At 51.9% G+C, this 24,888-nt stretch overlaps 2 protein-coding genes across 3 annotated transcripts in view; one reads left to right on the forward strand and one right to left on the reverse strand.

Moving 5' to 3' along the window:
* Positions 1-5,259, forward strand: part of LOC130371743 (ETS translocation variant 4-like) — a 7,636-nt gene extending 2,377 nt beyond the window's left edge. The window contains exons 4-7 of the mRNA XM_056577602.1: positions 117-164; positions 2,048-2,220; positions 4,026-4,127; positions 5,023-5,259. Of these exons, the coding sequence (XP_056433577.1) occupies positions 117-164; positions 2,048-2,220; positions 4,026-4,127; positions 5,023-5,259 (560 nt within the window). The remainder of the gene's footprint in view (positions 1-116; positions 165-2,047; positions 2,221-4,025; positions 4,128-5,022) is intronic.
* A 340-nt stretch (positions 5,260-5,599) lies between these two features.
* Positions 5,600-24,187, reverse strand: LOC130371027 (ATP-dependent RNA helicase DHX8-like). 2 transcript variants are annotated; one of them, XM_056576636.1, is made up of 23 exons: positions 24,057-24,159; positions 23,831-23,916; positions 23,651-23,717; positions 23,481-23,566; positions 22,946-23,070; positions 21,951-22,337; positions 21,279-21,423; positions 20,854-21,045; positions 19,516-19,603; positions 19,315-19,412; positions 18,649-18,796; positions 16,535-16,716; positions 15,802-15,996; positions 15,095-15,280; positions 14,019-14,229; positions 13,221-13,402; positions 12,574-12,714; positions 11,570-11,725; positions 10,590-10,727; positions 7,795-7,923; positions 7,044-7,240; positions 6,743-6,922; positions 5,600-6,445 (listed from the first exon to the last, which is right to left on the reverse strand). In XM_056576636.1, the coding sequence occupies exons 1-23, from the start codon at positions 24,154-24,156 to the stop codon at positions 6,226-6,228; spliced, it is 3,639 nt and encodes a 1,212-aa protein (XP_056432611.1). In that variant the 5' UTR covers positions 24,157-24,159; the 3' UTR covers positions 5,600-6,225. The 2 variants fall into 2 exon arrangements, with proteins under 2 accessions (XP_056432611.1, XP_056432610.1); XM_056576635.1 differs by having other exon boundaries at positions 5,601-6,445; positions 15,095-15,271; positions 15,793-15,996; positions 24,057-24,187.
* Positions 24,188-24,888: the final 701 nt, after the last annotated feature.

The raw sequence follows: 24,888 nt of genomic DNA on the forward strand, positions 1-24,888 counted from the left end.
ATATCATTCACGCTGGATAGCGCTCGTGTTTGTGAAGGGATGTTATTCAGAGTATGGCCCGGGTCCAATTTTGGTTGCTGGAAACTCCTCCAACAACGTCCTCTTTTGTCTTACAGGGTATCTGTTCGAAAATGACTCCCGCGTGGTTCCAGAGAAGTTTGAAGGTATACACAATCACTCACGCACCCACACACACACAAACCCATGCACGTACACACACACACACACACACACACATTACCACAACGACTAGCTTAGCATACCATCCGCTTGGCTAGGCACCCCTGCGGTGGTTATTGATGACTCACTGAACCGCCGAAGAGGAACACGGCCGGAGCATGAGCTGGTGGGGCAGCGTCGCGTCCAGATGAACGCACGCCTCCGCTGGCGTGCGACACGCTAAGAACACGCTAAGGTGCCCCTCGGTTTGAGAAGGAGCTGGGAGAGACGAAAGGTCACGATGCTCTGCAGGAGGGATTACACAATTGGCATTTGAATTTGAATTGCAGCTTATTTCTTTCCCATTGTGCAGCAGTTGGCTGGGGTTACAGGGTCGCCCGCGGGCCCTCCTGGGCTGGTAGAGAGAGAGAGAGAGAGAGAGAGAGAGAGAGAGAAAAAGAAAGAAAGAGACTAATGCAGTGTGTGTGTGTGCGAGTGTGTGCATGTATGTGTGTGCGAGTATCTGTGTGTGATTGCGGGTGTGTGCATGTGTGAGTGTGCAAGTGTCAGTATGTGTGTGTGATTGCGGGTGTGTGCATGTGTGAGTGTGCGAGTGTCAGTGTGTGTGTGTGCGTGCGTGCGCATGTGTGTGTGTGCCAGCTCTCTCACGGACCTCACTAGTAACCTAGCCCCGGTCCTCAGGTTCCCACACTCTGCACACAGCGTATCCTATAACCTGTAAATAACCAATTTCACAGATAAACATATATCCCCCTCCGTGCATGTGCGTACCTCTGTGAACCGCTGGCACATGTCGTTCACACTGCAGGGTTCACGGTCTCTGCTGTTCCTCCTTCAACACGATCCGTCAGTGTCACCAGGATACGCGCGGTGTCGTGATATGATCATGACAGCATGACGTAACCTGTTCATTGATATCTGATCGGAATATGAGGTCAGATTTAAACGTAGAGAACAAAAGCCGACTGCAACTTTGGATAACCCCTTCCAAAAGGTCTCTCACTCCCATAACCGGAGTCACCTGGATCTGCTTTTTGCTTGTTAGTTCTTAAGTACTCTATTTAGAAACGATCCGATATGTGCGATGGCCTATAAACTTAATTGCAAATAAAACGACCTCCCAAAACGGGCCCTGAACCTATGACTCAGGAGGAGTAACGAGAAAACCCAACGCAGCTGCTGTGACGGCACCAGACCCCGTCTGGATACCGACCTGCGCTTTCCCAGAGTGGTGTGGTCTGGCCTCCTGCTGCTCCTTTTAGGTAGAGCTATGGTGGGACGTTGGCGCGACGCAAAGACCACGCAGTCGCTTCGACGCAGTCGAGAACCTGATCTGGTTCTGCGTCAGGGTTTACGTTGGCAGACCAATCAGCCTCGACCAGAGGGCCTCAATGGTCCCTGCCTTGGGGCAGGGGGCCCACCTGCTTGGCCCCCGGGGTGCCCACCCGCCCAAACCGTTAATTGGAATAGAAGGAAGAAGCAGAAGAAAGACAGATCTGCATCTTTCTGATCCTGAGTGACCCTGATAGGTCTTTATGACCTGCTGAGTGCCCTTCATGACCTGCTAAGTGGCCTTCATGACCTGCTGAGTGACCTTCAAGACCTGCTGAGTGACCTTCATGACCTGCTGAGTGCCCTTCATGACCTGCTGAGTGACCTTCATGACCTGCTGAGTGACCTTCATGACCTGCTGAGTGCCCTTCATGACCTGCTGAGTGCCCTTCATGACCTGCTAAGTGACCTTCATGACCTGCTGAGTGCCCTTCATGACCTGCTGAGTGACCTTCATGACCTGCTCAGTGACCTTCACCACCTGCTGAATGCCCCTTCCTCCTCTAATGTCGCGTTCCACCTCCTCTGTGTGCAGGCGAGGTGAAGCAGGAGGGGGGCGGGGTCTTCCGCGAGGGCACGCCCTACCAGCGCCGTGGCTCCCTGCAGCTCTGGCAGTTCCTGGTGGCCCTACTGGACGACCCGGGCAACTCCAACTTCATCGCCTGGACCGGCCGCGGCATGGAGTTCAAGCTCATCGAGCCCGAAGAGGTAGGGGCTCTACGGCCGGCGACCTTTAACCTTTGACCTGAGGTCTGCCTCAGATGGGTTCTGTGTGTGTGTGTGTTTGTGGAGACATGACGAGCGACCTTTGACCTGACGTCTGCGTCGGTGTGTGTGTGTGTGCCTGTGCGTGCGTATCGATTGTTTCCCCCGACATCATGGCTGAGTATTTCGGACGACTGAACCGATTGATTACCCTCCGGAGTCTACTGGGCGTCTGGACTTAAGCTGGGCCTATCCCAATCCCTTGGACTGGGAACAGAAGCGGTGTGTTTACAGTGTGTCTGTGGCGCGGGCCACCAAACGTTGAGTTAGTATAGATTTATTTAGAGTGTTCCCCTCCATGGGTTCATGGCAGCAGGTTGTTCTGCAGCAAAGTCCGAAGAGTGATGGAGACGCGGTTTAGTCCTCAGACCTGTATCCATTAGTCCCCATTCATTATTCAACACACACACACACACACACACACACACACACACACACACACACACACACACACACACACACACACACACACACACACGTCGACACACCTTCCCGCCCTGCCTCGTCATACGCCCGAGTCTGCCCCCTGATTGGTCGGCGGTCAGACTGTCAGGGCCCCTGACCCCCCCCCCCCATACCGTATTGCATTTTCCATTTTACTTTTGAACTGTGCATTAAAAATGAATGGGGCCGAAGAGTTTTAAAAGAGCAATTATGTGTGAAAGTGGTGCACTCAGTCAGAGAAGAACTCCTGCAACATGAGTGTCCGTGCCTCCGTCGTACTCCGCCCCCCCCCCCCCCCGACATACCCCCCTGTACCCCTCTCCCCCCCCCATCTCGCTAAGCCCACAGGCTAGATGTCGGTTAACACGACATTCATTCACAACTGCTACCAAGCCGTGATTTACTCTCTTGCTGGCAGAGCGGAGGTCTTCTCTGGTATGGGGAGGGAGGGGAGGGGAGAGAGGGAGGGGAGGGGAGGGGAGAGAGGGAGGGAGGAGAGGCAGAGGGAGGGGAGAGAGGGAGGGAGGAGCAGAGATGGGGAGGGGAGAGAGGGAGGGAGGAGGAGCAGAGGGAGGGGGAGGGGAGAGAGGGAGGGAGGAGCAGAGATGGGGAGGGGAGAGAGGGAGGGAGGAGAGGGATGGGAAGAGATGAGCGGAGGGAGGGAGGAGGAGCAGAGGGAGGGTGAGGAGCAGAGGGAGGGTGAGGAGCAGAGGGAGAGGGGAGATGGGAGGGAGGAGGAGCAGAGTGAGGGAGGGGGAGGGGAGAGAGCGTAGCGGAGCGGTTGTCAGCGGGGAGTTCACCCGGAGGTTGTGAGTGTAAATCCTGGTGTGGCGGTGCGACTCTGGTTCAGAGACACCGGGGCTCTGGCTACGGTCACATGCTAACGGCTGACACCCACACACAGGATGTGGATCCACATGTCGGGGCGGGACGCGCGGGCATGGGCCGTTTGTTTAGCGTGAGGAGGGAGAGGGAGAGGGAGGAGGTCTGGTCGCGGAGAACCCCCTAGTGTCCGAAGAGGGAAGTGGGTCCTTCATGGGATTAGGGGCTGGGGTGGATTAAACGGAGGAAAAGGGAGGAAAGGTTCAGTCCCATGAAATTAAAGAACCGATAAAGCCCTGATCACGATCAGCGTTCATGGTTCGATCAAGACCCCATTCTCCGCCCCGATCACCCAAAGAGGTCTTGTCAACCGTGAAGTTTCATCCCAGACCCCAGACCAGCTGACCTGACACCCTTACCTGGACGAGTACTAACCAAATCTCCTCCCTTCCCTCCTTCTCCCTCTCCTCCCCCATTCCCAGGTGGCGCGGCTGTGGGGTATGCAGAAGAACCGTCCGGCCATGAACTACGACAAGCTGAGCCGTTCTCTGCGCTACTACTACGAGAAGGGCATCATGCAGAAGGTACACAACACGATTACACTCATTCCATACACCAAAAGGGTTAGAAGAATCAAAGTTTCCTCATTCACAGCCGACCGGGAGCGATTTGATATTGACTTTTACGACATTTACTTTTGTATTATAAACTCTCAATTTCCTCTCGGGGGACTAAAGAGGATCCATTTATCTATCTGTTTAAATCTACCCATCTCCCTAATACGACATCAAACCCAATTATTTTAATGTCAATATATCAAACGGAGGAAGAAATATAAAACCCGAAAGTCAGTCGTTATGCCCATGCTGTAATAAAACCCGCACGTCCCCCCATCAGTAGGCCTACTCATGACGATTAATTGCATAATGGGATGCGGTGCAAATCCTGCCTCGTGTCGCCGACTAGTGGCTGAAGGATGAACCGCAGCCCAGGCCCACAACTTTGACGTTAAAGTCAAATCTGTGTTGTACGGATCTCCTTTATCATGTCTGTCTCGATTATTATGAAACACCAAGACCACAATGAATGTCTATATTTATATACACAGATTCATATTTATATATCCTTAATAGGTCATGTTATGGACAAGACATAAGCAGCCATCTTGGGTATCGTTTAAAAAAGCTGACGTACATTCGCTTGTACCAGTTACAACAGTTTACTTTCATCTTTCCAATATTGGCTTTTTATCCTCCTCAAATATTAAAATCTGCTTAAAATATTCTCCAATGGTGCTTGTAGCTCACTGTTTTAGTGTCGTGCTTACAAATGTTCGGTAGTTACAGTATACATTGTTTGTAGTGCTGCTATGGACCTCCAGACCCGGTTATTAAATTATAACGCCCCCTCCCCGTCGTTATCAAAGTAATCGCCGCACCTTGCCTCCTTACTGATCAGAGTTATCCCTTCTTGGTCCAGGTCGCCGGGGAGCGCTACGTTTACAAGTTTGTGTGCGAGCCGGAGGCGCTGATCTCGCTGGCCTTCCCGGACAACCAGCGGCCGAGCCTGAAGGGCGAGTTCGAGCGCTACGTGAACGAGGAGGACACGGTGCCCCTGTCCCACCTGGACGAGGCAACGCCGTACCCCGGCCCGGAGCAGGCTCCCCAAAACAACATGGGCCCCCAGCAGCCCTACTCCAAAGGCTACATGTACTAATCCCCCTCCCCCCCACCCGCTACGCCCCACCCAGGTACCTTCACCCCCCCCCCCCCTCCCCTCCCCTCCCCGCCACTGGCATCGTCTTCGTTGTCATCATCGTACACCACCTTATCGCCACCCCTGCAGCTGTTGCACATGCCCCGGCACCCCCCCCCCCCACCTGCTCCACCCCCACCCCCCACCTGATCCACCCCCACCCACTTGTATATAAAGCTATGGTGAATTTCTCTTTTTCTTTTGTTCTTGTTTTTAAATTAATCACATTAGGGATTTTTCTTATTTTGTATTTGTTTTGCGTTTTAAGAGCTTCAATCCATAAACATGACTGTGGTTAAGAGATTGCCTAATAAAGACCCATATTACTACTCTACGAGCAGTGTTTCTTTGGTTTAAATGCATGGATGCTGGTTCTGGACGGGGGGGCCCATCATGAGACAACATCCACAGGCGACTTCAAGTGTGGAAGTGTGTATTTCATCCTCCAACCACCAGGACAACAATTCACTGTTCAAACAATCAAATCACACGTTTACAGATTAAATATACAAAAAGTAGAAAAAAATCGTATATGTTTCATTTTGAAGGATAAACATTGGGAGATTTAAAATCTGAGTGGACTTAGCCTCATAGCAGATCTAAGCTAGGAGCTCGACCAAGGCAACACGAACCAAGATGGAACAGAGCGTCTTTACTATCAGACAGGGTCTGAATTATATACAATAAATAAACAGAACAGGAGCAGATCCCCCAGGCCTGGGTCTCAGGTCTGGAGATCTTCCAGGCGTCGGGCTCCTCAAACCTCCAGGTCTGCAGGTCCTCCAAGCGGTTGGAGATCCTCCAGGCATTGGGCTCTTCAGCTCCTCCTGAAGGCCCGGTAGATCTTCCAGGAGTTCTGGAGGTCCTCCAGGCCTGGGTCAACTCAGACCTCCAGGCTGTTTGGAGATCCTCCAGGCGTTGGGCTCCTCAGCGCCTCCTGAAGGCCCTGGAGATCCTCCAGGCGTTGGGCTCCTCGTATCGGTTGTAGAGAGGCTCCAGGCGCTGCTGCTTCTTCTGCTTGCTGAGGCGTGTGGGGTCGCCCACGCGGTAGAAGGCCGGGGCGAACTCCACCAGCCAGCGCGGGTCGATGGTGGTCACCTCCCTCATGTACTCCTTGGTGGTCAGCACCAGCTCGTGGTACACCAGCCTGGGGGAGACAGAGGGGATTTGATCCATGAAATGAATGAAATGTGAAGTCAGGAAGGTATGGGAGAGAAAGGGGAAGACATGCAGCAAAGTACCACGGGCAGGAATCAAACCCAAGTTGCTCCGGTAAGGACTGGGCCTTCAGGGTACGCACTCTGCCCGGTGAACCTCCCCATGAAATTAGTATTTTTAAGCAACAATCATAAAGATTAAATTAACTCAAATGTGGCCGTTTTCACTGAAACTAAGGGCAACGTCGAGGTCTCTGAACCACAAACAAGAGACGTGGCGTCCTCACCACTCGGGCTGTCGGTTGAACAGCGTGCTGGAGGGGTGCAGGTAGACCACCTGCTGGTCGATCAGCGTGCGGTAGCCCTCCTGCGGGTGCTTCCGGGCGGCGTTCCGGAAGTATCCGCTGCAGATGGCCTTCTGCACGCGCATCATGGCCTTGCCGCACGACACCACGTCCAGCTTGTGTCTGCGGAGAGACGGGAACGTTTGAGGAGCGGAACACCGAACCCCCCCCCCCCCCCTCCACACTCAAAACGAGTTCAGGGGATCAACGGATCAACGGATCCACCAGACGCCGATGATGCTACCTGTCCATGATGCTGAGCATCTGCTTGCGGATGTCCTGCGCTCGCTTCAGGGAGCGCGCCTGGATGAAGTTCTCGAAGCACCAGGGGTTGGCAAACTTGTTGTTCTTCCAGGAGTTGTAGACGGCCAGCAGCGTGAGGTGGTCCCCCTCCAGCTGGAAGAACTTGGCCTTCTTCTGGTCGGCCTGCGGCTGCTTGTCCTGTTGGGAGAGAGAGACTCGTGGTTCTTATACGGACCCAGCAGAAGGCCCGTCCCAGGTGGACCACTAGGGGTCAGGGAACAGGATGCAAGCCGTCGTGACGGATCACCAGACCTGCTGGGTTTCTGTTCGCTCCACATGTGGTAGAACCAACAACACGATAGCACGACGATGGGAATGGGATTCAGTCAGGGTTGACCCACGAACAGATGTCCTGTTATTGAAACTAACATGTGACAGGGGGCAGGCTAAATCAGTTACCAACAAGGATTGGATATTAGCCTACTTTAATGTATAACGAGTTCTTTATCGACTTAATCAACTGAAGTTTAAATATATCCTTCCACGGTGCTTTGAGCATATCGTTTGTGCTTTGTCGAGAAAACATCTGGTCGAATGTAGTCTGACATCTGTTTTTAATGTTGGATCCGTAAAGTTTTTTAATAGGAGAGGTGTCGCGTGGTTTAAAAAGAACGCACATCTTTGGAACACTGACGGATCAGGATCCAGTGCTTAACAAGGCTGTGGTTCAGGCCAAGAAGCCGGAGGTGCACCTTGGGTCTGTAGAAGATGTTCTGCACGGACAGCATGGAGACGATGGTGAGCATCTCCTCACTGCAGCCGAGGTGGACGGACATGATGAGCATCTTACACTGCATGGGCTCCAGAGGGAACTCAGCCATCTGGAGGAGAGAGACCAGCGTTAGAGGAGAGAGGCCAACGTGGGAGGAGGAGAGAGACCAGCGTTAGAGGAGAGAGGCCAACGTGGGAGGAGGAGAGAGACCAACGTCAGAGAAGAGAGGCCAACGTGGGAGGAGAGAGAGAGAGACCAGAGTTAAAGGTGGGAGGAGGAGAGAGGCAAACGTTAGAGGAGAGGGGCCAACGTGGGAGGAGGAGAGAGACCAGCGTTAGAGGAGAGGGGCCAACGTGGGAGGAGAGAGAGAGACCAGAGTTAGAGGAGAGAGGCCAACGTGGGAGGAGAGAGACCAGCGTTAGAGGAGAGGGGCCAACGTGGGAGGAGAGAGACCAGCGTTAGAGGAGAGAGGCCAACGTGGGAGGAGGAGAGAGACCAGCGTTAGAGGAGAGAGGCCAACGTGGGAGGAGAGAGACCAGCGTTAGAGGAGAGAGACCAGCGTTAGAGGAGAGAGGCCAACGTGGGAGGAGGAGAGAGACCAGCGTTAGAGGAGAGAGGCCAACGTGGGAGGAGAGAGACCAGCGTTAGAGGAGAGGGGCCAACGTGGGAGGAGAGAGACCAGCGTTAGAGGAGAGAGGCCAACGTGGGAGGAGGAGAGAGACCAGCGTTAGAGGAGAGAGGCCAACGTGGGAGGAGAGAGAGAGAGACCAGAGTTAAAGGTGGGAGGAGGAGATAGACCAGCGTTAGAGGAGAGAGGCCAACGTGGGAGGAGGAGAGAGACCAGCGTTAGAGGAGAGAGACCAGCGTTAGAGGAGAGGGGCCAACGTGGGAGGAGGAGAGAGACCAGCGTTAGAGGAGAGGGGCCAACGTGGGAGGAGAGAGAGAGAGACCAGAGTTAAAGGTGGGAGGAGGAGAGAGGCAAACGTTAGAGGAGAGGGGCCAACGTGGGAGGAGAGAGACCAGCGTTAGAGGAGAGAGGCCAACGTGGGAGGAGAGAGACCAGCGTTAGAGGAGAGAGACCAACGTGGGAGGAGGAGAGAGACCAGCGTTAGAGGAGAGAGGCCAACGTGGGAGGAGGAGAGAGACCAACGTTAGAGGAGAGAGGCCAACGTGGGAGGAGAGAGAGAGAGACCAGAGTTAAAGGTGGGAGGAGGAGAGAGACCAGCGTTAGAGGAGAGGTGCCAACGTGGGAGGAGGAGAGAGACCAGCGTTAGAGGAGAGGGGCCAACGTGGGAGGAGGAGAGAGACCAGTGTTAGAGGAGAGGGGCCAACGTGGGAGGAGGAGAGAGACCAGAGTTAAAGGGGGGAGGCCAACGTGGGAGGAGAGAGGCCAACTTGGGAGGAGGAGAGAGGCCAACGTGGGAGGAGGAGAGAGACCAGCGTTAGAGGAGAGAGGCCAACGTGGGAGGAGAGAGAGAGACCAGCGTTAGAGGAGAGGGGCCAACGTGGGAGGAGAGAGACCAGCGTTAGAGGAGAGAGGCCAACGTGGGAGGAGGAGAGAGACCAGCGTTAGAGGAGAGAGGCCAACGTGGGAGGAGGAGAGAGACCAACGTTAGAGGAGAGAGAGGCCAGCGTCATGGACCTGATGAATGCTACCAGTAGTCTAGGTGCTGAGAACGTTTTTGGTGATATGCAGTTTGAGAATATCTCAACTGCATATTTTATTATTTTTTTTTAGACAAAGTGTAATACAAAAAGTATTTCTGTTAGTATGAAGATTAATCTGGTAGAAATGTATGAAGATATCTATAAAGGAAAAAAAGTCCCATTCCCTTGTGTGATACTAGTGTCACCTATTGTGGTCAATTTCAGGACTTTCGCCCCGGATAGAGATTTTTTCACACTTCCCACGTTGTTCACTGGGGTCATATTAGTCTATAACAGTTGAGATAATCTTCGCTAAATGAAGTGCATACAAATCGCATCCAGGACCTCTAGGATTTATATGTAGGCTACGCATATTGAATGAGATATTGCCTCATTTGCATATTTGTTTACATTTTTTAGACAAAGTGTAATACAAAAAGTATTTCTCTTAATATGAAGATTCATCCGGTAAAAAAGTATGAGAATATCTATAAAGGAAAAAAAAAGTCCCATTCACCACGTAGTGTGATACTAGTGTCACCTGTTTTCAGGTCATTTTCAGGACTTTCGTCCCGGATAGAGATTTTGTCACACATCCCATGTTGTTCACTGGGGTCATATTAGTCTATAACAGTTGAGATATTCACCGCTAAATGAAGCGCATACAAAACTTTCTCAGCACCTTCCTAGACTATAGACAAATATAACATATCATCTACGTATATTCTTGCAACTGAACCTTTGAGACTTAGATTGGGCATCTGGCAAACTCAGGTTTGCATATACACACACACACAAGCTTTCTGAAGCAAAAAAAAAAAGGAAAATGTGTTTTTGAACATTTGCAAAAATAAATAATGAATACCGGTACTATATAACATAATATAACTATATGACTGTTTTGATTGAGAATAAGCATTACGTGTTTGGTTGGTAATATTGCCGTTCATCATCAGGCCTATTCCTGCTGCAGATGAGTTGCATTCTAAAAATAGATTTGTTTTAAACGAGTACTCGATTGATCCTCGAGGAATTCGAGTTTGGAATTTACTACTGGTGCCCATCCCTAGTTGAGTCATCAGCTTATTGAAGCACAGGTTCATGATTCATCCGAAGGGTTCGCCTCACCCTTCGGCCCAGCCTGGTGAGCAGGCCCTCGTCGTCCAGAGCCCCCAGGGTGTAGAGCTGCTCCATGGCCATGATCATCGTCTCCATGGGGGGCGAGTCCATGAAGTCGAAGGCCAGCAGGTCGTTGATCCCCATGGCCTGAGCACCAACAGAGGGACGTTTGATCAAGGTCTAGGTATTCAGCAACCACAACTTGAGCTTTGGCCACAACTAGGTGGTCAGGACTAGTGATCGACCGATATGTCCGGAAAAAAATAAATAAAAAAATAAAAGGGTTAATTGAGACTTTTGGTGGGTATCTGCAGGTTTCAGCAAGTCAAATTTAAGACGTTTCAAGACCTTTTTAATACCACCTTGAATGAAATTTAAGACATAAAAACACGCAATGGTGGGGGGGATCCCGAGGTATTATAACCCAAGCATAGCATGTTTGTCGTTCAATGAGACTCATTCACCTACCCATTGTCGCAGGCTAGCTAGCAAGCACGCAGATGATCGTTTATATATGCAGCTAGCAAGAAAGAAGCATCTCTACATGTCCTTCCTGAAAAGTACCACGAGAAAAATAATGCCCCAACAAATTGAAGAACTTGAGCTACAGTATTTAAGACCAGCATACATTTGTAACGAATTTAAGACTTTTCAAGGCCTTAAATTTAGAAACATGAATTTAAGACTTTTTAAGGATGCTCGGACACCCTGCTTGTAACATTTATTATCATCATTGTGTCATTTTTAGCAAAAGCAGTAGCGGCTCCAAATATCGGCTCAAGAAGATCGGCACCCCGAATCGGTCATCGGCTAAGGCCCTAAATAAAATCCATATCGGTCGATCCCTAGTCAGGACGTCTGTTCCACACCAACAGGGATATAGTTCAGAATCGGTCTCAACTCAATTCTTGTATACATATTACAACGAGGAGTAGACTTATCCGTCTCTGAAAAAGTAGAGGAGAAAGTACAGAAGGCGCCGGGCTGACCTTAAGGGACAGCACGGTGCTGGCCAGGTTGGTCCTCTGGATCTCGGGAACGTTGGTGGTCAACATCTCGTCTCTGTAGGCCCTCTCAGTGTACAGTCTGTAGCACTTCCCTGGACCCGTCCTGCCGGCACGGCCGGAACGCTGCTTGGCCTGGGCCTGGACCACACACACACATGGGAATACCGTTCAGTCTCATGGGAATACAGGAGAGTCCACATGAGAATACCGTTCAGTCTCATGGGAATACCGTTCAGTCTCATGGGAATACAGTGGACTCCTCATGGGAATACCGTTCAGTCTCATGGGATTACAGTGGAGTCCTCATGGGAATACCGTTCAGTCACATGGGAATACAGTGGAGTCCTCATGGGAATACCGTTCAGTCTCATGGGAATACAGTGGAGTCCTCATGGGAATACCGTTCAGTCACATGGGAATACTCTTCCATCACCCAACCCCAGGTGTAGCGACCACCCCCCACCCCCGGTGAGGTGACCACCCCCCACCCCCGGTGAGGTGACCACCCCCCCCAACCCCCCAGGTGTAGTGACCACCCCCCACCCCAGGTGTAGTGACCACCCCCCCCAACCCCCCAGGTGTAGTGACCACTGCCCCCCAGGTGTAGTGACCACCCCCCCCCCAGGTGTAGTGACCACACCCCCCCAGGTGTAGTGACCACCCCCCCCCAGGTGTAGTGACCACCCCCCCCCAGGTGTATTGACCACCCCCCCCAGGTGTAGTGACCACCCCCCAGGTGTAGTGACCACCCCCCCCCCCCCCAACCCCCCAGGTGTAGTGACCACCCCCCCCCCCAACCCCCCAGGTGTAGTGACCACCCCCCCCAACCCCCCAGGTGTAGTGACCACCCCCCCCAACCCCCCAGGTGTAGTGACCACCCCCCCCCCCCCAGGTGTAGTGACCACCCCCCCAGGTGTAGTGACCACACCCCCCCATGTGTAGCGACCACAGACCCCCAGGTGAGCAGCAGCTCTTGCAGGCCCCACCTGTGAGATGGGCGTGACCACCAGCTGGTCGATGCCCGTCTTGGAGTTGTAGACGATCTGCTTGACGAAGCCCGGGTCCACCACGTAGTAGACCCCGTCGATGGTGAGGGACGTCTCCGCGATGTTGGTGGCGATGATCACCTGACAGGAAGAACCAGATTTTTTTTTATGATCAATTATGATTTAAAGGGCTCACGTCATGCCACCAGGTGTGGGTGTGATTAGCTGGCACAAGCCGTTTGAAAACCATCGTCTTCGTCTACCAGCCTACCCAGTGGACCGTAGCAAACGTTGTTCTATCTATCCTTCGTATATCTGGGTGGACACTCCCACTTGTGATGTCGCTACGGCACAGCTAAGGAATGATTTCCTAACGGCTTTTACCAGCTGGTCACACCCACACCTAGTGGCATGACATGAGCCCCTTTGATAAAGGAACTGCGATGAAAGATGAACCGATTTATCCACAGATTAAATGGTTTTAATTTCCGGGATCACATTCCACACTCCCGGATCCCATCCCCAACTCCTGAGTCCTGCAGATTCAATCGTTTTCATTTCCACACTCCGTCCTGAAGCTTTGCTCCGAGCCGCTACCGTTCGGCTGGGGGGGGGGTTAACGCCAAGTCCTGAAAGGCAGCGTGTACCTTTCTGCTGCCCGGGGGCGCCGGGTCGAAGATGCGGGTCTGCATCTCGCTGGGCAGGGCCGAGTACACGGGCAGGATGATGAGCTCCGGGACGTCTGGCCCCAGGGACTTCATCCTCTCGTACAGGATCTCACACGCCGTGTCGATCTCCTCCTGACCCGTGAGGAACACCAGGACGTCCCCTGGGGAGTGGAGGAGGAGGAGGAGGAGGAGGAGGAGGAGGAGAGGGGGAAGAGGGGAGGCAGAGAAGACGGATTTGACCAGGTGCTTTTATTTTATTGTTGCGTCAAGTGACAGAGCTGACAACATAAACAGCTGTCTGTCTGTCATCAGCTGTCATCCTATCCTTTCCTTTCCTCTCCTCTCCCCCCCCCCCCGACTTGTCAAGACACCACGTTGAGGCAAACACGAAAGTAAAAAAGTATTCTGGGATATTAACTTAAAAAAAAGAGACCAGCCTAACACAAATCATGCGACCCACATACAGTGTGGCCACGTGCCAACAAGGTTTCCCACAGAAAAACTAATTTACTTCAGTTGAACTGGATCGAATCTCCTGATGTGGGCGTCCTGGGTCTTACCTTGGTCTCAGTGAAGTGGAGAACATCTTATACCCCGGCCCTAACCTAACCCAGACCTGGAGCCTTTAGGACCTGCGTCGCAGTGAGGAGGAGAACCTTTAAAACCCCTAACCTAACCCAGACCTGGAGCCTTTAGGACCTGCGTCGCAGTGAGGAGGAGAACCTTTAATAACCCTAACCTAACCCAGACCTGGAGCCTTTAGGACCTGGGTCTCACCTGGGGGCTCTGTGAGGTGGATCTGCATGACGGTGATGAGGGCGGCGTCCAGGTAGTCCGTCTCGGGCTCCTTGCAGTACAGGACCTCCACGGGGAAGGTCCTCCCGGGGATGGTGAAGATGGGAGCCTCGAAGAAGTACTGGGAGAACTTGACCGCGTCCAGCGTGGCCGACGACACGATGAGCTTCAGGTCTTTGCGCTTCAGGATCGTCTGAACGCAGAGCAGAGCGGGTGGCGTTCATGTTTATTACAAGTACTAAATAATGTTACTGCCGCTACTCAACAGACGCATGTATCCACCACACGCAGATCCACATCTGTCTTCTCAGACATTGGGGATCCGACACAGATCCCAGAGCAGTTTGGCTGGGAGACAAACACCCCAGCTGTTGCTGCTGCTTGCTACTACTGCCGCTGCTACTAGGGCTACTATTACTTCTGCACCTACTAGTGTTGCTGCTGCTACTACTTCTAGTGCTACTAGTGCTGCTACTAGTGCTAATGCTGGTGCTGCTGCTACTACTAGTGCTTTAGCTGCTACTGTTGCAACTTCTAGTGCTAATGATGCTACTGTTGCTACTTCTAGTGCTAACGCTGCTGCTGGTAACGCTTATGCTGCTACTGTTGCTACTACTAGTGCTAATGCTGTTACTGCCGCCTCCAGAGTCTGGGCCCCACACAGAGGCCCCACCCTCTCCTCCAGAGTCGGGGCCCCACAGGTAGGGCCCACCCTCTCCTCCAGAGTCAGGGGCCCCACAGAGAGGCCCCAGCCTCTCCCCCAGAGTCGGGGCCCCCCACAGAGGCCCGTCCCTCTCCCCCAGAGTCGGGGCCCCACAGAGAGGCCCCAGCCTCTCCCCCAGAGTCGGGGCCCCCCACAGAGGCCCCACCCTCTCCTCCAGAGTCGGGGCCCCACACCGAGGCCCCAGCCTCTCCTCCAGAGTCGGGGCCCCACAGAGAGGCCCCACCCTCTCCTCCAGAGTCGGGGCCCCACACCGAGGCCCCAGCCTCTCCTCCAGAGTCGGGGGGCCCCACCCTCTCCTCCAGAGTAGGGGCCCCACACGGAGGGCCCTGCCTACCTTCTTGAGCAGGCCGAACAGCGTGTCGGTGTGGATGGTCCTCTCGTGGGCCTCGTCCAGCATGATGAGGGAGTACAGGGTCATGTCGGGGTCCAGCAGGCACTCCCTCTGCAGCATGCCGTGGGTCATGTACTTGATGACCGTCTCCGGGCTGGTGCAGTCCTCGAAGCGGATGGTGTAGCCCACCTGGGAGGACGGAGACGGGACACACCTTCAATCAAACGGCTCCCACTGGCTTTGACCGTCATTCATCACGACCCAGACGCGGCCTGTCGACGGTCCAACCTCCTAGCCCAGACAGTGAGACCCTGAAGCAGTAAGACGCTCAGGTAGCAGTAAGACCCTGCAGCAGTAAGACCCTCCAGACCCTGTAGCACACTTGCTTATATACACATATATACATGCTAAGGCAAGGCAAGGCAATTTTATTTGTGTAGCGCATTTCTTACATCAAGCAGTTCAATGAGCTCTAGCGGTTCAATGTGCTAACACTACAAAAGGGACCACAATGGAAATAAGACCATGGGATTATTTGTGCTATCCTTTCGACCTGATGTACATTTGCATGCTTACCTTTGTGCATGCGTCAATAAAGAATTTCAATCGATAAAAATTGAATTTCAATTAATCAATCAGTAAGACCCTGTGTAGCAGTAAGACCCTGCATCAGTAAGACCCCGTAGCAGTAAGACCCTCAGGTAGCCCACCTCCTGGCCCAGACAGCAGCCGTACTCCTCAGACACCCTCTTGGCCACGGACATGGCGGCCACTCGACGGGGCTGGGTGCAGCCGATCTTGCCCCGGGCGGTGTAGCCCGCCTCCGCCAGGTACTGGGTGATCTGGGTGGTCTTCCCGGACCCCGTCTCCCCGACAACGATCAGGATCTGGTTGTCGTGGACGGCCTGTGGGAATATAAGGACATGGTTGTTTCTGCTCAAAACGTGTTCTAGTCAAGTCTCTCATTAAAGCTTACCTTTTTTATTAGAAACAATGGTTTAACGGATCATTGAGGAGCAATGACTTCTTGAAAGTAAAAGTCAACTTTATTGACAATTTCAAAATATGTGCCAGGCATAAAGAGTGCAATAAGAACAAAAGGATAAAATAAGGTCAAATAAGTAATATTTACAATGAATACATTCTAAATCGTGCAAAAGGGTAAGGTAAAACAAAACGGTATATTAAAAACATAAATTAATATAAAAAAAGGTAAATAAATGGAAATCTGCAATATGGGGACATTATTTACAATACGTGCTACATGCAATAAACTTAAGAAATTAAAAGTGTACATTTTAAGGGCATTTCGGTGTATACATTTTGGGGGCAAATGTTTGCTGTAGAAACCGTTCTTCTTTAGTGTTCTTATTTTCCATACCCATCTGTTCAGTCTTCCAAAGCAGCAGAGAGGCAGACTGCCTGTGTGGTGGAACCTCCTACCTGGACCAGCTCCTCCTTCAGCTTGTAGATGGGCAGGCTGGCTCTCTGCTCCAGGATGGTGAGCTCCGTCTTCTTGCCGTAGGACATCTGGTTCCCCCCGAAGGCGTAGCGCTTCCACTCGGGGAGATCCACGGGCATGGCCCCGATCCCCCGCATGTTGGCCGCGATCTGCCGCCCCTCGTCTGCAGAGGGAGAGCCCACGTTGTCACGAGGTACGGCCATTTAACACGTCATCAGGAGGAACCGACGTTTAACACGTTATCAGGAGGAACCGACGTTTAACACATTATCAGGAGGAACCGACGTTTAACACGTTATCACGAGGAACCGACGTTTAACACGTTATCAGGAGGAACCGACGTTTAACACGTTATCACGAGGAACCGACGTTTAACACGTTATCAGGAGGAACCGACGTTTAACACGTTATCAGGAGGAACCGACGTTTAACACGTTATCACGAGGAACCGACGTTTAACACGTTATCACGAGGAACCGACGTTTAACACGTTATCAGGAGGAACCGACGTTTAACACGTTATCAGGAGGAACCGACGTTTAACACGTTATCAGGAGGAACCGACGTTTAACACGTTATCAGGAGGAACCGACGTTTAACACGTTATCAGGAGGAACCGACGTTTAACACGTTATCAGGAGGAACCGACGTTTAACACGTTATCAGGAGGAACCGACGTTTAAAACGTTATCAGGAGGAACCGACGTTTAACACGTTATCAGGAGGAACCGACGTTTAACACGTTATCAGGAGGAACCGACGTTTAACACGTTATCAGGAGGAACCGACGTTTAACACGTTATCAGGAGGAACCGACGTTTAACACGTTATCACGAGGAACCGACGTTTAACACGTTATCACGAGGAACCGACGTTTAACACGTTATCACGAGGAACTGATGTTTAACAGGTGACATATTATACCACCAGGTGTGAGAGTGATTAGCCGTTACAAGCCGTTTTGAAAATCTGCCTCTTCTGACGACATAAGTGGCCGTGTCCACCTAGATGTATGCTGGATAGATCAGTCTACCGGCCTACCCAGTGGACCGCAGCAAGCGTTGCTCATCTATCAGTCATACACCTAGGTGGACACGCCCAATTGTGGTGTCCGAAGAAGCAGATTTCAAACGGCTTGTAACGGCTAATGTGGTAGTCTGGTGGTATAATATGGCAGCTAGACAGACTACCAGAGCCGGATTCTACATTTGCATTTTGTGTGACAATGTCTTTAGAGAGATTGTGTTGCGATAAGGACCAAAGTCTATGACACATTTGGCTATCCACTACCCTATGAAGCCGTTGTTGTTGGCTCTCTACTGAAGAGGAAGATAAAGACCAGTTCCGGCCGGATCCGACTCGACCCTGCTATGGCTTTTTAGTCAGGCCACTCTGAATGATTATCACTTCCTTCACGGCTCCGTCTGCGTTCCCCGTGACTCACCAGCGGGTCTGGGAGCAGCAGGAGCTGGTCTCCCACATGAGCTCATGCTTGACCCCCCGGGCCATGACGAGATCCAGACCCCAACACACATTAAGCCCGCTCCAGATCTCCAGCCCACTCCCCGGCCCTGATAAGACATCTCCGAGTCCAGCGGTGCGGCCGCAACCCAGGATCTGGTCCGAGACGGATCGCTTTCTGCTTTTCATTAGCTTCTGATCCATCATCCTGCCCCCCCCCCTCCCCCCCCCTCGCTCACTTCCTTCCCCCCGGCCGCCATTTTAATTAACTGCCGAGCAATAAATACAAACTAACATGAGAGATTTGAGGGAACTGGTTCTCATTGACGACGCTTGAAAATGCAGCGCAGATTCTACGACAACCACCTGTTCAGTTCCGTCTAATTTGTGATTTAGTGAAACGGACGTTTCAGTGACTTTTACAATTCAGAATCAGCTTTTACGTTACCGTTTGGACAGCATTCTGACTGTAGTCGGGGGCGTACGGTCGCGGTCGGGCATGGGGGCGGGGCTTGCATGAGTACGGGGCGTAGAGTCAGGTTCGGGGGCGGGGCTTAGAGTCTGGCATGGGGGCGGGGCTTAGAGTCTGGCATGGGGGCGGGGCTTACAGGCGGGCATGGGGGGCGGGGCTTACAGTCGGGCATGGGGTCGATCCAGTTCTTGTTGAGGCCCGTGGGGATGGAGTCCATCTCCACGTTCCGGACCTGTTGCTTCACCTCCCGCCTCTCCTTGGCCAGGGCGCTCTGCATCATGGCCGCCTGGGACAGGGAGCCATCCGGGTTCTGGAGGACGGGACACGAGACACGGGACACGGGACACGTCAGGGGACGTGAAGCAACGCAAAGAGGGCGTGATTCGGAATGATGTAGCGGACCACAGAGCAAGAGGACAGACGTCTGCTAGTTTGACTCATTATATCAGCACATACATCAGTATGTAGACATACAGAAGACACATGAAATGTCAAGTGATGTGAAACAATAGCCTCCCCAGACCAACGTGCAATCTACGATTGATCTTGGTCTGGCGATACCCAGACTAGTGAAACAACGCAAGAAGGCTGTGATTAGGAATGACGTCAACGATGGAGCAAGGGGACAGACGCCTGCTGGTTTGACTCAAGATATCAGAACATAGAGTACATCAGTTAGTACATCAGTACATGCATCAGTACAAGCATCAGTACATGCATCGGTACACACATCGGTACACACATCAGAACATATACAGTACATCAGCAATGCAATGCATGTTTTACGGTTGCATCGCTGTTTTGAGGAGATAAACATCCCATGTTTACCTTAACGATTTTAACAGGACTCAGGTTCATGGTCCACTTGGTCTGTCCACGCAGGAACGGAGGCTCCTCCTCCACCAGATCCACATCCAGGTCTTCATCTGTTGGGCCCAGCAGGTCATGGACAACCGGTTTACATTCTTCACTTCCAACGCAGACTCACCATAGACGGAGCAGAGACGGGACATGAAGACGAAGCCTTACCCTCTTCGTCGTTAATGTTGGGCATGATTCCCGTCTCCTCGTCGAACTCGGGGAACTCCTCTTTTGGAAGCACGTTAGCCGCGATCATCTAAGGAGGAGGAGGAGGAGACAGATTTACTATTAAATGGTAAATGGTCTGCATTTATACCGCGCTTCTTTAACGAGTGGCCACTCAAAGTGCTTTACAATATTGCTTCACATTCACCCGTTCATGCACACATTCACAGACAGACGGCGGGGACAACCATGACAACCAGCTCGGGGGGGTTAGGTGCGAGGGGCTCATCACAGGTCCACAACCACCACAGGTCCACAACCACCGTAGGCGAACAGCTCAGTTTCTCACACTCACACTCTGCACTGGCTCCTCGTCCCGGTTGGGTGAACCGTCAGTCCCGCTGACCAGCCCGCGCCTTGATCCAGTCTTTTAATTCACCGTGTGTGTATATATATATATATATATATATACAAAAGTGTTCCCTTACCGAAATGTCTGCGCAACGTGTGTCCCTCGGGTTACTTTCCTTTACCGGACTCTCACTGGCTGACTCCTGAGACTCTCCCCTCGGTCTCAAACTCTGAGAGTCCTGCCCCCTCAGCTGTTGCTACTCACTGTGATGAGCCCCTCAACACCGCCCCCTCTGTGTGACGTCAGTACTAAACCTTACGCCTTGTTGTTCACACTACATGCGTCCGTCGGCGGATGGCCGAGGGCGTGTCTGACGTATAGGGGACTAGTCTTTGTAGACGCATACTACAGCCAATCAAATCGCCTCCCTCTACTAAGCCGATGTGTGGATATTGATACAAAAGAGGACACAAACAACAACAGGTGACTAAAAACAATCCTATTATTCCACATTTCTTTGAAAATATATACCGTAACGGCCGGATTTTTCCTGCTTCTTCCTGCTTGTTATTGCCAAATGGATCCATGAAACGCATGGAGTGTATTTGCATAACCGCGATCTGATTGGCTGACGGATCCGGCGCTGCCTGAAAAGTTGAACATTTCTCAACTTTTTGACGCAGGCCACGGAGCCACATGGACGGACGGACCCACAATGCACTTCGTGAGCGCCCCATGCAAAGTCAATGAGATCCGTCGATGGACGGAGGTAGTGTGAACAAGCCCTTACGCCGTGTTCACACTACATGGGTCCGTCGACGGATGGGTGCTTTTTGACGTATCCATGTGTTTTTCCGGGTTGCATTACAAAGGCGATTTCATTGGACAGTGTCCTTGCGTATATTTGCATAACGCAGTCTGAGGTAGTGTGAACAAGCCCTTAGCCTAAGCACACGCTACCATACCGTAACAGTAGGGAGGTGGCCTACCTGCTTGATCTCCCACTTCTCCAGGTCGGTGATCTTGGACAGCCTCTTGCGCTCCATGGGGTTCTCCTCCAGCTCCAGAACGCTGGGGTCCACGGGCCGGTCCGGGTTCCTCATGGCCTCGTCCGCCGGCCCCAGGTCCATGTTCCTCCTCCTGTTGGGGTTCAGGTCCTCTCCCGTGTGCTGGTCCACGTCCTGAAGGGGGGGGGGGGGGGGGGGGGGGGGGGTGATAGATGAATGTTCAATAACTCTTTTATCGACAGATATTTAGGCCTCATTGGCCCCGCTCTCTCCCTCATCATGTGGTTTGGTGAATGCTCGATATGAGCAGGGAGAGAAAAGGAGTAAAAGGCAGAGATATCCGATGATAAGAGAGGATTGAATCCAAACAGAGGCCAACTGCCCTGACCCCCGGTGGCGGTCCTCACCTTCATGCTGAGACTGGCCTTGGTGCCGGTGAACGACAGCACTTTGACCTTCACCTTCTGGCCCTTGGTGACCACGTCGGACATGTTTGCGATGCGCCCTTCTTTACGGAGCTCCGAGATGTGCACCAGGCCTTCCCAACGCTTCCTGCAAAAGGCGCGCACAACGTTACCTACGTGTTGGTCCGCATGCACGTCACCGTCATCGTGGGGCAAAAAGCCTTTATCTCTACTGCATAAAATGTGATCTTTGTAAGAGTCCAGCGTCGTCAAGAGAGAGACAGGGAAGATGCCCAAACATCTCCCCTATCTGCTCCCTGCCTCCATACTTCCGCCGTCATTGAGAAGAGGGGGTGGCATTTCACACACCTGTGATTGGCAACCAAGATTAATAACGCAAACCAATCAGGGACGAGACACCCTGATTGGCCAGTAGGAGGAGCAGTGGGTCTCACAGAGCCAGGCGCATCCAATAGAACAGATCTAAGCGCATTACACTCACTTATAGCTAACGGTCGTACAGAAATCACTGAAATAAAAGCTGTTGAATGTTAAACCCAGCCCCATGGACTGAGGCATCCCAATGGATGCACAGGGAGGCTGACGTTCCCATTGGAGCTGTGGCTCAATGCAGGCAGCGAACCATGAAGACAGAAACAGAACGCTGCCACTGACCTCAGCCCCTCCAGCTGGACGAAGCAGCCGAACTGCATGATGCTGCTGATCTTCCCGTTGTAGATGTCCCCCACCACCGGCTCGTCGGGCGGGGGGCGGTCCACGATCTGGTCGTTGAAGCGGTTCGGGTCCCGTTCCTCCGGTTCCTTCCCGTGGTCCCCCTCGGCCTCGCGGCGCGGGCTGGGGGTGCGGTCGCGGCGCGGGCTGGGGCTGCGGTTGCTCCAGCGGGACGCCCGCTTCCCATGGCGCTTGAAGCCGCCGCCGCCGTCCCGCTCCCTGGACCGGGAACGGGAGCGGGACCGGGAGCGGGAGCGGGAGCGAGGGCGCCCGTTACCTCGGCCCGCTTCCCGCTCTCGCCTGGCGTGCCCGGGCGGCTCCTGGTCCCACCTGCAGTTGAAGAACCGTGCTCAGTCCAGACTAGAGGAACGGTCTAGCTCTGAGCCACCATCATGTGGTTCTGCTGTTATCCACAGAGAGCCGGTCATTAGTGAGCCGGTTCAGGAGCTGGCTCAGGAAGGTAGACAGTGGACCTCAGGGTTCAAACACAACGCCTTTATGCTGGGATTCAGCATAACCACCACACTAGACTACAGAGAGCAGTAGAATAGTAAAATAAAACATTTCCGTTCTCTTGTAACTGATTCTCTTGAAGAAGTCGTATGCTAGTGGAATCGGTTTTACATTATACATAAATCTCCTAGAGAGCTTTAAGTCTCTATCTTACATTTAGATTAAGGGCATTAAGCAGACTCTTTTACCCAAAGCGAATTACAATAAGTACATTTGTCAGAAGAACAGAAACAACAATATATCACTGTCGGTACAGTAGGGATGTTCATAGAATTGTTAGTACTGCCAAGCACTAACAATCGCTAGATTAATCCATTCAACAAAGATAGCTAGGATAAGACATTACAAAATGCTAAGTAATATTATTAAGTGCAAGGACGTATAACATACAATAAGTGTGTACATTACATTTCATAACATCCCACCTGTTCTTCTTCTTGCTGCTGGTGCTGCTGCTGCTGGCGCCTGCGCTGGGCATCAGCATCTCCAGCTCCTTCATAGCCGCTGCCGCCACACTCTCATCGTCCTTCTCCCGCTGTGGAGGGGCAACCTGGAGGCACAGAAAACCTTAGGCATGGTATATTGTAAATGGACTAGAGTAAGTTATTTCGCTTTTCTAAACTTTTCTGGCCACACAAAGCGCTTCACAATATTGCCTGACATTCATCCATTCGTGCACACATTTTCACAAAGACGGCAGTGTCACGCAGGGCGACAGCCAGCTCTTCGGGGGCAGTCAGGGTGACGCATCTTCTCAGGAACACCTTGACACACTAGCTAGGTGGAGCCGGGGATCGAACCGGCAACCTTCCGGTTACCAGCCAACCCGCTATACCTCCTGAGACACATTTCGCCCTGCTCAGGCTCATCTAAAACATGCAAACACCCACTCTCATGGTATGAGACAGCGGATTTTTAAATCTCCACACATAAAAGAAACGTGGTTAGGTCGGAGCACACCTTCCACATGGGGTCGTCTGGCTTGCAGAGAGCGGGGAACACGTCCTTCAGCTTGTCCTTATCACTCTTTGGTTTGGCCTCGGACCCTGTCAATCACACAGAGAAGACGTTAAGACCCCAGCGACACCAGTTGTGTTGACGTCGTGTTGTGTTATGGATTGTGGGTTTACCTCTGCTTGTAGATGGGGGGGCTTGCATGGTTTGGATGAGCCTGAGTAGGTTACCAATGAGGGTATCCTGTGGAAGACAAACAGCATGTTAACCCACTGCATATCCTCACATGCACACACAACACACATACAAGACCCCTCTGAGGGGACATTAAAAGGTGAAGGGGTGCGGACACTTACTGCGAAATCAGCTCCATTCTTCAGAAGAACCGCTTTAAAGCTGTCAAATGTCGTGTGTTTCTCAGCGAGGTTGATGATATATTCCGCTTTAAGAGAGAATGAAAAACGTGAGCTCTAAGTTCAGCTGCAGGTTAGTGATGTTACAGTAAACGATTCAGATGAGGGTAACTTGCATACGTAAAGAAACGCTAAACACACATAAAACCCCGAGCCAACCTCCACTCACCAAGATCCTTCTCGCTGATTCCGAGATGATTCTCCAACTCCGTACATACTTTGGACACCAAAGATAAATACTCCAGACGTTTTATTTCCAGTTCCGCCATCTTTGATGTTTAGACCGGAGCTGACTGCAGGTTAGGTTCTTCGTCGAAAATGTTTGATAAATGTGGCATTGATGCTGCCCCCTAGAGGCCGGCTGCGGTGCTGCTGTACTGATACCCCCTAGAGGCCGGCTGCAGGCTGCAGGATAACTTAATCTAGACAGTCGACCTTCATTGTTTGAGATCGCTGTTACCATGGAAACGTTTACCGCCGGCGCGAAAGTCAAGCCGTCGGTTACTGTGACCAATGAACTCGATCGTTTTTACAGAGCCTGCATGACTATCCTTTCTGACACGATGTGTATTTTAATTTTTTTTTTAGAGATGAGGACCAGTGTCAAAATGGGTGAAAACCAGTTCCAATCCGGCCATGTACTGGACTGTAGGGTTCGTGATGGCCAGCTTGAAAGAGAAGACTACAGCAGGATTATGGTGAGTTTAGCAGGCTGGCTAGTTAGCTAGCTGACAGGAGTTGGACTAATGTCGTTGTCATGCTGCGGTGAATAAAATCATAAAATGATATAGCAGTGTAGCAAATATATTAAAATATATATATATTTTTTTTTTAATCCAATTATTATTTTTGCATTTGTTGGATTCACATCCAGACATTGGTTGTCGTTGGCAACCTTTATTAACACAATTTTGGTACCATTGAGGTAGGAACAAGAGTTGTCTTTTTTTTAACATTGATAACTCCCAATGTTGGTAGGTTATGGTCTCCATTTTGTATAA

Source organism: Gadus chalcogrammus, chromosome 18, assembly GCF_026213295.1.
Source record: "Gadus chalcogrammus isolate NIFS_2021 chromosome 18, NIFS_Gcha_1.0, whole genome shotgun sequence".
Taxonomy (NCBI): domain Eukaryota; kingdom Metazoa; phylum Chordata; class Actinopteri; order Gadiformes; family Gadidae; genus Gadus; species Gadus chalcogrammus.

Excerpts from the sequence above, each read along its gene's own strand:
- LOC130371027 (XM_056576636.1), bottom strand. The coding sequence starts at position 24,156 with ATGGCGGAACTGGAAATAAAACGTCTGGAGTATTTATCTTTGGTGTCC. Across the intron at positions 23,567-23,650 it reads CCCCCCATCTACAAGCAGAG|GGTCCGAGGCCAAACCAAAG; the intron begins GTAAACCCACAA and ends TGTGATTGACAG. Across the intron at positions 21,424-21,950 it reads GTCCAGCTGGAGGGGCTGAG|GAAGCGTTGGGAAGGCCTGG; the intron begins GTCAGTGGCAGC and ends CGCCTTTTGCAG.